The sequence below is a fragment of the Dendropsophus ebraccatus genome, chromosome 5, assembly GCF_027789765.1.
Source record: "Dendropsophus ebraccatus isolate aDenEbr1 chromosome 5, aDenEbr1.pat, whole genome shotgun sequence".
Classification (NCBI taxonomy): domain Eukaryota; kingdom Metazoa; phylum Chordata; class Amphibia; order Anura; family Hylidae; genus Dendropsophus; species Dendropsophus ebraccatus.
Window position 1 is genome coordinate 47,460,194 of NC_091458.1, and position 16,421 is coordinate 47,476,614.

A 16,421-nucleotide genomic window follows, 5' to 3' on the forward strand; every position below is an offset into this window, starting at 1 on the left:
CAATCTGCCTAGAGCATTCCTAAAGAGGTACTCCAGCAGGGGGGCACTTTTTCGCTGGGACCGGCGGCGGGGCCCCGCATCGCGGCGCTCCGGTGCCCAGCCGCTTCTAGGTGTCTGACGCGGGCCCGAGACATGACGTGGCAGTTGCACGGTCTGCCTCCATAGTGGCTACGCCCCTGGAGTCACTGTATAGTAAGATGTCATTTTCCCTTTCATTTCTGAAATGAAAGGGTGTCCTGAGACTTTTGACTTACCCTGTATATGTACAGTACATAGTATGGTTTTGACATGGAAATTAGAACAAGTAAACTATGCAGTAAACGTTTTTGCAAACATACAGTATGTACACAAAAGGTATGCAAACCGGGTAGGCCCCAAGAATGGATTCCTCTGGTAGGTCCAAGATATTCAGTCCAACTCTTGCTGCTACTTTAAGAAAACTTTTATTACTGTGCCACGCATTAGTAATATCTGCTAGAACAGAGCCCCAATGATGCCTGGTGCCTGCCACAGAGAAGCAGTGCAGGAGAGTGCACCGCTGGGCTGTAGGCTGCCACTCTTGTGTTTTGCTGCCTGCCATCATTGATAACTGCTTACCATCGCCATCATTCAGAGGCATCTGTAGTGAACCGGAGCCACTGTGCGGTAAGGCAGGGTGCACATGGCAAGAGGGTACAGGCCCTGACTACACATATATGAAAATAAAATGTGCACCTCTAAGTAGCAGCAATGCTTTCCTAGCAACCAGACTCACAGCACGTTTACTCCAGGCAGCTACAGGGAATATCAATTCCCAGCTGTTTTCTTGCTTAATACACAGTTATATGACAGGCAAAAGTCTTTATCCCATAGGTCAGGGACAGAGAACCTTCAGCTGTTGGAAAACTACAATTCCCATCCAGCCAGCTTTGGCTGTCTAGGCATGATGGGAATTGTAGTTTTACAATAGCCAAAGGCTTGAAGGTTCCCTGTCCCTGTCATATGTTTTCACAGACTCCCTAGGGCTGCATCAAACTTCTTCAGCCACTGGTAATAGATCTACTGTAGGCAAGCTAGGCCTCGTGTTAGGCCAGCCATACCTTATGTATCCGTACAAGTGCATTTAAGTAGATACATAAACTGAAGCACATTTCCACCTGTGGACAGACATCTTGTAGCACTCTTAACATGGACAGACTACAATTACTATGCTTGTCTTGTACAGTAATGTAACCCATTGTCTGCAGAGCTGTATTCACAATGTAACAGTCACAATGTTCCCAACTCCTGAAGGTATGTTTACAGTGTAAATAGTACTCAGCCTTTGAGGAAATGTAGTATCGATTACTATTGATATTGGTCAGCACATTCTGTAGCAACTTACAATGTGACATAGGAAAGCCTTCTAGAATGCAGTGTAGCAGCTTGTATGATGGGTTGTCAGGGGGTGTGTGTGTGTGTGTGTGTGTGTCAACACTGGTGGCAGGTTACGGAAAACCCACCAGTGGAATCAGCCCTGGGCTATAAGGCATCATCAGTACAAGGGGGAAGTATTGTATATTATTACTAGATGTAAACTGTAAAGTCATGTTTAATAGGAGAACCAAGAAAAGACTCTATGGCCAAACTCCATCAAATGGATGAGCAAGGTCAGTAAAAGGAGCTTTATGGGGCTCATTATTAGTAAGAGGTGTGCACCGCAGCATCTTCACTGAGCAACTGGGCATGGTTTTCCAAGACATTCGACACCAGACTGGTAATAGCTGGCACTAAATTTTAGTCCCATTAAAATCAATAAGACTCTCTTTACACAGCCCAAGAGGCTGCAGCAAGCAGGTCGCAAACTCACAAGCCCATACTAAGCAGCATTGTTGACCGCACATTACCCTTTAATGTAGGGTTTGTGCAACTGACAATGATGCATTTAATGGGCTTCACCCAAGATCCAATAGGCTGACGAATGAGTGTTTGCTTGTATTTTGACATAGGCCAATTGTCAGTAATGAGTACTCCTAGGAACGCTTATTTGCCCGATGTGCCACCCTAGTTAAAGGACGGACTCTTCATTCAGCTGTTGGTGGAGTCGCTGGGCACACCATTTCGGTTTGTCATGTAGTCTACAAGCTGCTTTGTCAGGTAGCGACACACTAAATGCTCACCTTTTAAATGAGATTTTCAGTATTTTCCATAGGTACTAAGTAATTCTCATAGAATGTGAGGTTTCATAATTCATTACTGTCTAGAGTCTACTGCTACTAAAGCTGCAGACTACATAAGAAGAGTTGTCTATACACACACACACACCTCTTACTACGGCAAATAATAGACTGCAATATTTTGGGGTGTATGCACACCACCAGGACACTTTTCAAGTAACTCCAATATAAAGGGCAATATAACCTGAAGAACTACAGAGGACATTTCTGGCCAAAAGGCCACAACAGCATGATGATCCGGAGGCGCTCACTACATAACAGGGATCATCCTTCACCATACACCATGACCAGCTCTAGAATCAATGATAGGCAAGTTCAAATCTATCCCTTTTATTGACTTCCTTGTTGTAAAGAAGTTTTATTCCAGAAGTGAACGTCCCATGCATATCTTTACATTTGCTTGTGTGCAAACCATTAAAATATTCCTTCTATATTTATGTACTATCTCCATATAATTGAATTGTGAGATTAAGTTCTGCATAGCATTTTATGTAACTAGCAAGATATGATTCACGGTACAGAGTACATTAAACTAGCACTGCAGGATTGTCATTAATATAGAGACATCAAGGCTCGTCCACTGGATGTTTTAGTGACTATCCTGAACCCAAACAGCCACATAGACGAAAGCCGATAAAGGTCCCAAGGCAGGCGGATCAAGAGCTTCTGATCAATAGTTGCTACAATTTCCACTTTAATCAATGTCTGATACAGATTTCTATGTTGACACTCAACATACCTGCACTAGCTCTGTATAATGTACTGGATTTAATAGTTCAATATTCTTTTAGTGTTGTTCTAGGAAATGTGACAACACCAAAGCCCTTAAACTAAAGTCTATTATAAAATGGAAACCTATATCTATAACATCATCCCCCTCCCTTTCCCATGAACAAAAGAAATACGAGACACATGTATATTGGTGAAAGGTGCATCTTTGGACAGGTGGAAAAATAAGGAAAGGGGCACTGCCCTAATTCACAGGAACATGGAAAAAAAACTTGCAACCTGTGGGTCAGGACCACAGCAATAGGACAGTGCAATTTCACTCTTTGGTCCACAAAAACGGCTGGATGAAAGGACCAAGGAAGGGAGTAATAAGACTGAACTGGCTCCCACTGTACTCTACAAGGCTTCTGGATTCTGCACAGTGAGGCTTAAAGATTTCCAGTTTGGGTAAGTAAGGACATAGAACAACCATGGCATCAAGTAGTGCTGAATGTGCCAGTAACGGAACAAGGTTCAGCTGTGGAAGCTCCACAAATGACTGACCAAAAACTGAAAAGGCGATCAGCATTCGGGGACTGGAAAAGATGGAGGGAATGTATACAAGTTGCTGACACCAGTACAAAAAACAAGGCACTTTGAAGACAGACGTAGGAAATGGCATCAAGGAAGTAAATTAAAGTACTGGTAGAGCTGAAGGTAAATGGTGTGAACAGAAAGATCTAGTAATGCAGAAAACCTAGCAATGCCAGATCCCTCCAAAGAGGAGAATACAGAACTGCAGGTCTTATGTGACATTGCATAGACTTCCATGCTTTAAAAACCTCAAGAAGCTGCGGACATTGAGGCCCATGAGTTTGGAATTTTGCAAAGCTGGCACAATGGCAAGAGCTGGCACCAACATGACATATGTCCTAGTCAACATCTGTCTGTGCTCTTAGTTAAGGGCATCTAAGAAAGGGCGTAAGCTTGGGGATGCAAGTACAATGTCGCAACTCATGGAAAAGCCCATTGTTATGTTAAAAGCAACGGCTGGAACTGTGAAAGTGATTGGGCAAAAAGTCATTAAGGAGACAGAGGAGACAAGGCTTTGATATAGACGAGATAAACAAGAAAAGTGGCACGAAACAGCTGGCTGTAAACGTTTCTTTTTGTTAATAAATCTAACAGTTTACTAAAGTCAAGTTACAGAGTTGAATGTTGAAAGTGCGGACTAAAGGCGTAGGGTTCTCTCCTATCTCAAGAAGTCGATGCAGGGGTCGCTCTCGGTTTACGTTGTGGTAGGGCTTTAGTTTCAGGGTCAGAGACCCCTATCTGGACAGACTCAGGGCTGGCAGCAGGTCCATTTGTTCCAGAGGGATGGGTAGATACCCGGTCACTGGGTGGACGTTGTGTCTGTTGGTAGCCTTGGTTTCGAGGGTTAGAATGGTACCAGGAACTGTTCCGGTTACGATTGGCATTATCATATCGTGAATTGTTAGCGTTGTAGTTTTGCCGTGGGCCCTGAGGTCGGTAGCCCTGCCCTGGTCTTCTATTCATTGGATATCCCTAGTAAAATTAAATGAGAACAACATTAATAAATCATCAAACTATAACAATATCTTCTTTCTGGTAGAAAGCAAAGTGACCAGGGGGCAGTAATACCTGTAAGGATAGGTTCACATTGACTGTCTAGGTCACTGAACTGAATAGGGCCCATGCTAATTTAAGCATGGACATGTTGGCAGATGATGTTTTGATTTTGACAACATATCTGTGCCTAAGAGCCATGAAACCTGATGTAAACCCAATCTTAGCCTTGTAGCTGGATAAATAAATAATTGAAGGGTATGTGTCATGAAGAATCACTGTGCAGCCAGAAGACACCAGAAGTTGCCACATTGCCATTGATAGTCCCTATGCTATATTCCCAGCACAAGCCCTATTGGGGTGCCTTCACACATACCGTATCGCTGCGTATTTATCGCACAAAACTCGCACGAAAGTAGCTGCGTTTTTTGTGGTGTTAAACTCTCCAGTAAAAATCAAAACTCGCATGTAAAAATCGCAACAAACATGCAGCGAAAATACACATACATTGACTTTATAGCAATCAGTATCACTGTGGATTTATGTGCAAGAAACTCGCAGCGATAAGGTACGTGTGAAGGCACCCTTGTAAAAAACAGGGATCATGCACAAAACTAAGCCGGTGTGGGAGGTATCCACGGCAATTCTCTGGCATCAGCACAACGATCTACACGAAGGTTTTTCATGGCAGGTACCCCCAAATGTAGAGACATTTCAATCATTTTATTTTAGCATTTTTAGAAATACTGTAATTTAGATTATTTATAAGAGAAAACATACCTGTCTAGGTGGTTGGTTCTGCCTTGCAGCATTATGACTGGGAGCAGAGTCTCCTGTGGCTGTAGGCTTTCGGCTGGATGAGATAAGGCTGGGAGTAGAGGACAGGTCTGGGGTGGACGGAGCAGAGACATCGCTGGGACTGGTTAAGGAGCAACACCGAGAGCGGGTAGAGTAATTGTTCTTTGGGTGGGACACTGGAAGATAAAACAGGAGGCACACTAAAGATCACAGGAAGCTAGAACATGTTGTTACTACATAGATTACAGCCAACACATGTCATGCATGCTGTGCTAAGTGTAACTGCTAGCTTGCCAGCATGAATATATAAACCTCATGCTGCTCGCTTGAAAGAGCCAGCGGCAGCAGAGACTGTAGGGAGCGGAGATGAACACTTCCATCACTAAAGAGGAAAAAAATAAGTGTGGTTCTTTTTCATCCATTATTGCACATAGACATGCTCAGGACCCTTATTCAGTGTAGAGCCACTGATCTAAGCCCATATAGTTTAACAGTATCCAGTCCAAAATCAATGAGACAATCGTCAGATTGACTTTATTCAGAAAGCTAATAATCAGCGGGAATATTTTAGGAATGTCTCGTATGGGCATTTAGGAGTTTTAGATCTTTACTTTTATAACATCCATACCTTTCCCTGCATACACAATGGCAGAAAGGCTGCTATTGCCACTATCAGTATTCTTGTAGCAGCATTTAATGGGCAGAAAGCTCTATATCTAACACACAAATTCTCTGCCTACAGACGTTCATCACTTTTATGGTAGCAGAATGCAGGATTTTTATCACTCTGATAATGGAAACAATTAGGAGCCTATAAAGCTGTCAGTGTAAAGTCAGCGGCAATAACAAATTCTTATCGTATGTGTGCACAGAGGACTATAGTGGCCCAGAAACACTGTAAGAATCTGTAGTTTCACCTGTATTTAACTTACATAAAGGCACAACCTGAACATACACAGCAATACTTATCAGGTAATAATGACTAACCTTGTCCAAAGGACTCTACGCTCTTCTTCAGAGTCTCAAGGTCTGCTGTGAACCTTGCTGCACGGCCCAGCTCCTCATCATACTTCCTCTCACTGACAAAATGCTGCAAAATACAAACATAGGCCCTATAAAGTGCGTTCATAGACTATAGGTCATCAAGGCTGGGAAAACAGATTTTTTTTGCCCACAAGATAGCTTGGTCACTCATTGCCAGGGTGCTGACGCCTGGCACCCCCACTACCCAGTAAATGAGTATCTCCCCGTTTACTGTGTAGCAGTGGTGACCTGTAATTGTGGATCAGCTCATATTCACTTAAAGGGCCTGAGCTGCACTCACAGGTCACAACCGCAACACCGCTTCTTGTCCCATTCACTGTAAGTGCAGGCGCCGCCTGGTATTGGCACCATGTCGATCAGTGGCTGATGAGATATTCTGATGAAAGCTCAGTGTCTTTTGGTTAGAACACCCCTTCAAGCATTCTGCTGGTCTTGAGCATCAAGTACACATCTTTATTAAAGATCCCAAGCCTCATAACATTCCATTCTTACTAAATTAACTAAACATATAACAGGATAATTTCAGAATGAAAGGGCCCAACCTTGATGTCTGCACGAAGCTCTGCCAACTGCTCTTCAGACATCCGCACAGCCACATCTGTCAGCTTCTTCAGCTCCTCAGCCTTCTTCTGACGGCTGTCCAAGATCTCCACTAAGTAAAGACACAAGGAGAACGATCAGAGATGAGGGGCAATAAATAAAGCAAAAAAAGAGTGTTGCTCAGAAAAAGAACACAGAATTCTAGGTGAGGCTGTATATAATGTCATATTCCATATACTGAGCGTTTCAGTACTTACTTGCTTCTGCTTTCACCTTATCCATTTCGGCTAGCAATGCAACTTCTCTGTCCATGAGGCTGGGAAACAAAAAACAAAAAGCCATAATAAAAAGGGAGGTCAAACTTGGGGTCACGTGAGGTCTATCATACCATTAAAAAAATACATTATTACAGTGGTTGGACAAAACTAGACCAACATTTTAGCCTCCAGCCTGGCAGTAGGTGGCGCCAGAGCTGTATGAGAGTTACATGCTAACTGTTCCCAGCAGGCAGGGACATCATCTCAGAATCAAGACTCATAGATCTGAACAACTGCTGCGTACAGCAACATATACATGTCTATAAGGATTAGAGCAGCTAAAGCAAAAGTACATAACCATAAAGGGAAGAGCACGATTAACCCCTATAAGGAGACTTATGGCCTGATTATAACCTGCAGGCTGGCAGGTCCAGAATAAAATGTAGATAAAGCTATAAAGGAGAAAAACTTATTATGAAGTCTGTTTTTTGTCCATAAAGAAACAAGCATCCATATAGTCACTGTTCTGCATTACACATGACCTCCATACCCTATATTAAGGGTGTTAAACTCAAGGTCCTTCAGCTGTTGCAAAACTACAATTCCCATCATGTATGGACAGCCAAAGCTTTAGCTTTGGTTGTCCCAGGCATGATGGGAAATGTAGTTTTGCAACAGCTGGGAGGACCAAGAGTTTGACACCTATGCCCTATACCATATACAAGTAGCAATGTCCCCAGCACCCTTGCATCATGCACAGAGGAAAGTAACATGCGCAGCAAGCCTGGCTTCATTGCGCTCCAGGACAGGTATAAGATGTCATTTAATTTACTAGTTTAATACAAGAAAAATAAATAATGCAATTATTTGTGCAAACACACAATGCTATTGTATCCATCGTGCAGTAAAGGACAAGCCACCACCCTAGCTGGAACAGTAATGCTACAAAATCCGGCCTGAAGCTGGGGGAAAGTTCTTCCCTTGATATTTAATGAAGGAGGCTCCAGCTGGCGGAGAGCCAGAGCAGCTGAGAGGACTGGAGTTCTCTCCGCCATACGGAACTAAGCTTCCTGGTTCACACTTGCTGTGTATGTAAAACCGAGACATAAACATGTTTGCTGCTGACGTATCTGGCAATGAATAGGGGCACAGACATCGCTATCCTACATAAAGGAACTTGGAAATGTAACACTGACCCCATGTATGCGACGCTGCTTGTGATCCTGAAGGATGGCTATAATGTATATTACAAATAAGAAATAGCACTGAAATGGTTAAAGAAATGCTATGAAACTGCGACAGTATTAGCCCGAATACTTAAAGAAGCTTGTGATACAGAGCGATCAGTGTCATAAAAAGTAATTCTCCAGAAAGAATAATTTCTGCATAAAACCAGCAACTAAAGAGCAGATTCTCCAGGTTGGAACCGGTACATATTTGTTAGTATGAAGTGGCGAGTGTTATCGCAGGTCATAAAAGTCCTTGCACAATGCAGTACTGGTGTGGCAGGTTCATGTCACTAAGGAACAGCCCAAGGCCATGTTTCCTGACCGTCAACACGTGAACAGCAAGAAACGAAACCCAGGGCTGGGAGAGAGAAAAGGAATGTGACTGCGGGAGAGCGAGCCCAGAGTGACAGAATGAAACCACTAAAGCTGGATTAATAGGAAAGTTATGAGCACAGGATCAAAGCAGACTCATAAAAGGAAACCAGCGCACAACCACAGGAGTTAACTATTAAAAGAGATGCACTGCAAGTCTTCAGACCTTCTGGTACCTTACTTCTATCCATAGGAAAGGCATTTAACTGGAAATAACCGCATTATGTTTCACAAGTATATAAGAATAAGGAGGTTGGCTGATGCATGGACCCCGATATTAATGGTGCGCTACATTCTTTGTAGGTTCAGACAGTATAAAAGCTGCACACTTACTGTCCACTTAAAATTAATCTCCTTGTCTGGTGCTCCTGTGATGACGCTTCTCTGGTCCCCCGCCGATATTCCTATTGTCACCTCTGATGATGTAGTGTTGACAACACATCATTGCCATGAGACCAAAGCAGCGTTACCACAGGAACACCAGGGAAGCTGAGAAAGGGTATGTGGACACTACGGAACCCGGGCGGATCACCAGCCACGAATTCCACAGCTTATCCCCACTCGCATTTCCGCCTGTGCCATAGACTCCATTCTATGGTCAGGCGATTCGGCCATCTGTCCGAAGAATGAACCCGTTCATTCTTCAGACGGACGGCACAATCTTCCTGACCATAGAATGGAGTCTATGGGACTGGCAGAGATGCGTGTGGCAAGGAGCTTTGGAATCCATGACGGGTGATCTGCCAGGGTTCTGTAGTGTGCACATACCCTAAAGTGGAGATTTATTTTTGTTAGTTTTACACAGCTTTTTTTCCCCCATGTAAGAGACTACAAAATCTGTGCCACAGGCCGCATATTTATTTTGAGAGCGACTTTCAGTCAGCCACATATGAGCACGTATATAAAATATCTTGGCGCTACATGCTTCAAAAAGGGCACAAACGGATTTCACTGTGGGTCTTGCTAGCCACTGCTTTCAACAGGTTCACCGAAAACTATAATAGTGGCAGATTTGCTGACTTTTCTGCAGACCAGTTGAAGTTTGGAGTGGATGCGCTGTGAATGTACGCTTATTCTCCACCCTTGGGATTCAACTTGTACTATGCAAGATTATGTCAAAGGTAATTATACACTCGCTGCCAGCTTACCAACTCTGCAGTTCTGAGAAGGTCTGCTTCATCTTTTTGATAGAGGCATCCATCTCTTCCTTCACAACTATACGATACCGTGCCAGGGAAACAGAGCAGCGTTGGAGGTCCTTCACAGACTTCTCTATATTAGCACCTGGGAAATACAGACATGTTAGTATGGAGTAAACCCACTATTGGCACTGCTATAACTGCAATGAATATTATAATTCATGAGCCTACATTTTGTTTCAGACAACTAAGAAATAGGGCAGTGATTGTAACATTAAGGCTTGCATCGTAACTATGTGCAAAGACTGGTTGGTAGGCTATTCATTCTGCCTTTACTAGTTAAGGTAGGTTTGCATCTAAAACTACCCATACATTGGCGGTAATCACAGAAAAACCAGCCAAACCATATACTACTGTGTGTATGACTGTATACCTGTTTGGTCTAAAAGTGACTACCTCCATTTCTATACACAGGTTTTATGCAGAACACAAAAGCGTGGTTGCCTGCCCTTTTGAGCCAAGCAAAAATACAGACTACACCGACAAGTGAGTCAAACGTAGTTGTATTGCTCCAACGAGGGTACACATCGATATATGCTGGCATGTTCACTTGGTTTTCCAACCTATACCCAACTGCCACAAAGCAGCATGTGGCATGTTAGTTACTTCTCTTACCAAGTTTTCTAGATCCTGAGGATAAGTGAATATCCTCTGCTAAAGATGAAGACAGTGACTGAGAGCTAGAAACGCTTCCGGAGCGACCTTTGTGGTGCCTATGGTCCGAGGGGCCATGTTTTCGATGGTGATTCTGAGGATGGTGAGGGGCGGTCAGTTTCAGCTCTAGATCTGGACGGCCATTATGGAATGTGGAGGCTGTGAAGAGAAGTAAAAAGTTTATGTAGAAACTAGTAACATATGACAACCTGACCAAATCCATACATAAGGTCATGCACCCATCTGTGCCTTAATAAATCAAGTAACCAGACGGACCCAAAGGCAAAAGGGGTATGTCGCAACTGATCTGGCACAACATCATGGCTTCCATTTATGGTGGAAATAAAGATATAAAGTTTACAGAGCTTTCGATCTTTATACCTGACAAACGGTTAGACCAACATATACAGATTTCCGAGCAGGCGTTATCTCGAGATTAAAAGTTAGCCCGTATCCACAGAATAGGAAATAAGCTAGCTGACTGCTGGCTGGCAGGTACTGACACCAGTCCCAAGAACAGATGCCAATTGTCCCCCAAACAGATTGGCAATGTTCAGAAGCAAATTCCCTTGACAACGAACAGAGCCAAATAAAATCCACATGCTGCTTTGTCTAGTGTGTGGCCAAGCCGGTCTTCCACCAGGAGAGAACATCTCTTTATTGCGACACATGGGGAAGGGGGTTCTGGGTGTGGGCCAACCCTCTATTATATTCATATGTAGTAAAGCTCTTAAAACTGTAATGGATGCAATGCCCAGCAATTCTCTCTCACCTGAGTGATTTGATACATCAGGGGTAGTTGGCTCAGAGTCTTCCAGCTCTCTAGCATCTAAAGAAAGTGCATCCAAGCCCTCACTGAAAGAATCCACAGACTCTGTATCATGAGTGGAACCGTTAACGTGATAACCGTTGAGTCCACTTCTGTCAGTAGATGCTGCATTCTGCTCCCCCTCCGCCGGAGCTACTTTGCCAGCATCCGCTGTATTGGTGGCTGGGGCAGGTTCAGCTTTGGGCTTACTCTTCTTCTTCTTGTTCTATAGGATAAAAAGCAAATTAAACAGAATGAAGCTACAGAAATGTTTGTAGACTTAAAATTGTACCTGTGATTATAAAAAACAACACATGAGACATGTCATATGTTTTCGTTGGTTCTGTTCTGTGTGTTCAGGCTCGTACCAATCGTGAAAACGAGCCGGGAGAAGACCATGCTAAGCGCAGTTCTCTCAGGGCTCTGTCCTCTCCCCTATTCATTCTCAACATAGGTACGGGTCTGAAAATTCACCTGCCAGATTACACACAGTTATTGTCTGCACACTGCAAGTGATGTCAGGGTAAATGTGAACATTTATGAGAACACTGTTTGTGCAAAGACTTAACAATTCTCACTGCACACTTAAAATTCTAGATATATATACCTCCCGCATGACATGGCCCTGAGGTAACTTTCATAAGGTTTATTAGTATAAAGCCAACACTGAATGTCACATGATCCGGGAATCACGTACAAGAATAAGTCTCATTTAAATGGTAGACCAAAATTTGATGAGTTCTGGACAAACAGACCAAGAAGACAAACAAGACTCCACTGTAGTGTACTAAAGTGCAGGAAGATGAATAGCACAGCCTTACATTTACATGTCACCTCCACCTAGAAGCAGGTCATGAACAAACAACGGAGCAGATTTACTAACACTGTTCAATTCTTAAACAGGGTTGCGGTTTCCCTCTAGGTATAAGGGTCCTATTACACAGAGCAATAATCTGTTGAATCAGGCCATTTCGGCAGATAATTGCTCTGTGTAATGCTGCGTTTACACGCAATGATTTATCGTGCGAATTTGCACTATAACGATCGAATTCGAACGATAATCGTACATGTAAACGCAGCGAACGATCAAACGACAGGAGAGAAATCGTTCATTTTGATCTTTGAACACATTCTTAAATCGTTGTTCGTAAAAAATTTGCAGATCGTTCCGTGTAAACAGTCGTTCATCCGATTTTACTTATGTGCGAGATAGGCTTAAGCGCTAGCAAAACGATTTTTCCGTACGATATATCGTTCCGTCTAAACACTGATCGTTATAAAAAAAATCGTTACTTCGAAACCGTTAATCGTACGATCGGGCGAATTATCGTTCCGTGTAAACGCAGCATAAAAAAGGACAACAATCAGCCAATGACAACCATGTGATAGCGATGGCCGGCCGACGGCTGATAACTGCGTAAAGAAAATATTAAAAGGTTATACATACCTGTCCACGCTCTCCACAGCAGCCGCGAGAACTGCAGAGCCGGTCTCTAAAGTGACAGGCCGCTCAGTCAGTCACTAGCAGAGATGGGACAGCGCAGCGGTCAGTGACCGGTTCTGCAGCCCTTGTGGGGGTGGCTGCGGGCAGGAGCCAGGAAGATACTGGGGAGTGGGGACAGGTATTAATAAAACTTTTGTTTACACAGGTGATCGGGCCATGTAATATGGCCCTTAGACTAGCGTCAAACTGTAGAATATAAGATTTAATGAATGTATGACTGTAAGCTTTACCTTCTTCTTGCCCAGAACTGTCCACTCTTTTAGAACTTCCACTGCATTGCCTGGGGGAGGAAAAAAAAAAATCACAACATGAATGATGGAAAACAAAAAAAATATTCATTCCCCACCACTACTATGCCGCTCTGTGCCCAATGTACAACCCACTCAGCCATTGATTGGCTGGGTTTGCAACATCATGACCACGTATCAGCCACACAATACCAACAGCAGTGAGGGAGCCTGTAACCACAGCTCTGCCCTTATAACATGCAGCAGATATGCTTTACTGCATAGCTAGACCATGGAGCAGAGTGTTCTAGGCATGCTCTGTGACCTGGGAGGATGGTGAATCCTAAATGATCTGCATAGGCGTTACCTTGTGCTGTAATCCGGCTTATAATGACGTGACAGCTTAAAAATTTACGTAGACAGAACAGGAAGCTGCAGTCTTATGAAGCTCAGAAATCTAGAAAGACTTCAACACCCTTTTAGCAGCACTATTTCTGGCCTTTACATGACTTTAATATGGCATTTTGCACCAGTTTCCTTGGGAATGCTCCATCCCTAATACTCAGTTGTCACTGATTTAGGAGGTGGAGGCTAGTCTCTTATGTTTCTTATACCCTGCACACACAAAAGCATAAAAAGGACATTATAGAGAAGTACATAGCAGTGTAAGCTAAGAATCAGAGTCAGATAGAACACTCATTAAAATCTGTAGCCTGTTCCTGTGTTTGTCCACCTCTGTGTCTCTCCAGTCACCTCCCCTCTCATCCAACCTGATACGTCAGTAGTCTGTATAGAGATGGACTTCAGCTGTTTTGTGAGTAATGTATTTATGAGGGAGCAGAAGAGAAGCAAGATTTTCTCTGATAAGATATACTGTATTACATTAGAAGTTTATTTTTGCTATTTATGCAAGGTTTCCATATTACTCTATGCACCAGTAGTACTCATGGTCGAGTCCACTCTCAGGTTAAGAAGAAATAAGTTACAGAAAATTAACTAGAACAATTATATTGTGGATTTTCTAAAAATTTTATCAGGATGACAGATTCTCGACCAGCATCCTGCACATCTGTCAGCAGAAGAAAAACTAATGTCTGTGCCTCCCGTTCTAAAGACAGAACACATAGGCTGTTTTTGCTGATGGGTTGACAGGGAAGCCATAGGGAATATGAATCCCCCATGACTCTGGTTAAACTACGCTAGCATCACTCCCACTTGTAAAGGGAGTAATTTTTTTTATTCAATAACAGTTATTAAAACATTGTTGTTTAGGAAATCAACACGGGTGGGGGGGGGGGGGGGCTAGACTATCAATACGATATAGAAAAACGAAACAAATCATACTGGCCAGCCTTGATCGCAACCCTGCTCACCTACCCCCATAGATACTCTTCCAAACTCCTGTTCCCTGATGCTCACTAGTTCCTGTGACACACTGACCCTACAGGAAGTGGCTGAGGCGGGTCACTGCTCCGGTAAGTATGGCTTTTTTTTTCAGTTTTAGGTTACCTTGTGTAAAATATAAATCCATTCCCGGGTCCAGACAGTCTTCAAAAGGCAACACTGACTTTAATTAAAAACCGGGTATATATATTAATATTATTCGGTGGTGTATGAGGCCTTACTTTACCTCTGCAAGGCTGTGGTGTCACATGGGGGTTAAACAAAGTTTCTCTTTTAGTCTCAACTGGGTCCACGACAGCAGGAATGGAAACTGCAAGATGGATTATAATAGTGTGTGGCCACAGTTACTCTATATGGCTCCACACACGCTGCCCTGCCATGAACATGACCATTTATATAGCTTCTGGACAGATCAGGCTTTCTGACAAGATAGGTATGATAACTCTGAATATGCATCATTATACATCACACAGTCTCTTTACAGTTTACAAGTTAAAAGTTATTTGTCAGACAGATCCAGGTCTTAGGAAACTGAGTGGGTTGAAGGGTAAACAGAAAGGGGGACTTTGACTCCTGCAATAAAATCAGGGTAAAATACATAATAAATTGTTAATTCCGTGCCAGTCTATGTCGCCTCAAATACAAAAAAATAGGAGATAAATTCCCTTCAACTGGCAACCTATATGTGGGAAGTTGGAAACATGACGATGTAGATGAGCCAACCATAGAAAGGAATAGTTATTGATGACTGGGCCAAAGTTAAAGTTTCATGGTGCAAAAAAAAAAAAAAAATCTTTCCTACATGCCAATAGGATTAGAAAGACAGGAAGTGACTACTCTGGAGATCCTCTAACTGCTCAGATAATACCTTGAATAACCTTTCTATGGTTGTTATAGGAAGCCCCCTACCTTCATCAATAAAATTTAGAAATAAGGACTAAAACGTGCAGTATAAGGACCAGTAACAGGAAGCAAATCTTTAAGTACACTTGTCCATTGGAAACAACCTACCTTCCATGAAAGCCTGTACAGTCCTGTCCACACAGTTATCAAAGTGCTGGAGCACCAAGATGATCTCATTATTACTCTTGTTGGGGACAACAGAACGTACAGCGTTAATCTAGGGGGAAAAAGAAGTTATTATTCACATGCAGGTGTCATAAAGGAACAAAAAGTCAGTATCCAATAGTGAACTTCTATTATTATTTACGGATACATTTTTTGGGTGCTTCTCAGAATTGGAGATACACAAAGTAATCTATAATGATGGAGGAGACATTTTCTCTTTCCTGTATGTAACCCCATTGATGAACACTATGGGGGTTTACTAAGATCAATGTTTTACACCCAAGTCCAAATCCCATTGGCTTCCCATAGGGGCACGTCTTGAATCCTATGCAGGCTCAGAGGGTAACTACTAAATGTGGTGTGCATAGAAGACTCTGCCCTTTCTGCCCACTTTGAGCTAAGCCCTGTTCACTCAAAGTGTGGCACAATTGTAAAAAAAGACTACAAATATTTTGCGTAAAAATCTGAGACTTCTCTATAGTCTGCCTTTTCCTAGACTAAAGATAACCTGTGTAACAGAAAAAAAGCTTTACTTAAGGCTAACTGTCCCTGTAAGGGAAACTGTCATCACTTAAATGCTGCCTGAGCCACAGGTCAGTGGATCGTTCACCACTGGCTTCTCCCCACCCACTGGCCCTGGTTATTAGAACTCTTCCTATACCTAAACACTGGCATCTAACAATGAAGACTGTTGGGATGAGAAGATGACGTTGGGGGTCCACACAGATAATTGTCAGGAACTGTCCAAAGCAGTAGTAAATCCCCATAGAAAACCTCATGCTTGACAGTTCCTGCCTCGGACAGAGCAGCAGAGAGCACTGTGTCAG

The 16,421-nt window shown here is 43.0% G+C and overlaps 1 protein-coding gene across 5 annotated transcripts in view; it reads right to left on the reverse strand.

The window, feature by feature from the left end:
- Window positions 1-2,509: 2,509 nt before the first annotated feature.
- SPATS2 (spermatogenesis associated serine rich 2) overlaps window positions 2,510-16,421 on the reverse strand; it is a 60,244-nt gene continuing 46,332 nt past the window's right edge. For all 5 annotated transcript variants that reach the window (XM_069970076.1, XM_069970072.1, XM_069970075.1 and 2 more), the window contains 10 exons: window positions 15,538-15,646; window positions 13,126-13,175; window positions 11,356-11,617; window positions 10,545-10,742; window positions 9,879-10,014; window positions 7,130-7,188; window positions 6,875-6,984; window positions 6,276-6,378; window positions 5,271-5,464; window positions 2,510-4,469 (listed from right to left, as the gene is read on the reverse strand). In XM_069970076.1, the coding sequence (XP_069826177.1) occupies window positions 4,161-4,469; window positions 5,271-5,464; window positions 6,276-6,378; window positions 6,875-6,984; window positions 7,130-7,188; window positions 9,879-10,014; window positions 10,545-10,742; window positions 11,356-11,617; window positions 13,126-13,175; window positions 15,538-15,646 (1,530 nt within the window). In that variant the 3' untranslated portion in view covers window positions 2,510-4,160. The remainder of the gene's footprint in view (window positions 4,470-5,270; window positions 5,465-6,275; window positions 6,379-6,874; window positions 6,985-7,129; window positions 7,189-9,878; window positions 10,015-10,544; window positions 10,743-11,355; window positions 11,618-13,125; window positions 13,176-15,537; window positions 15,647-16,421) is intronic.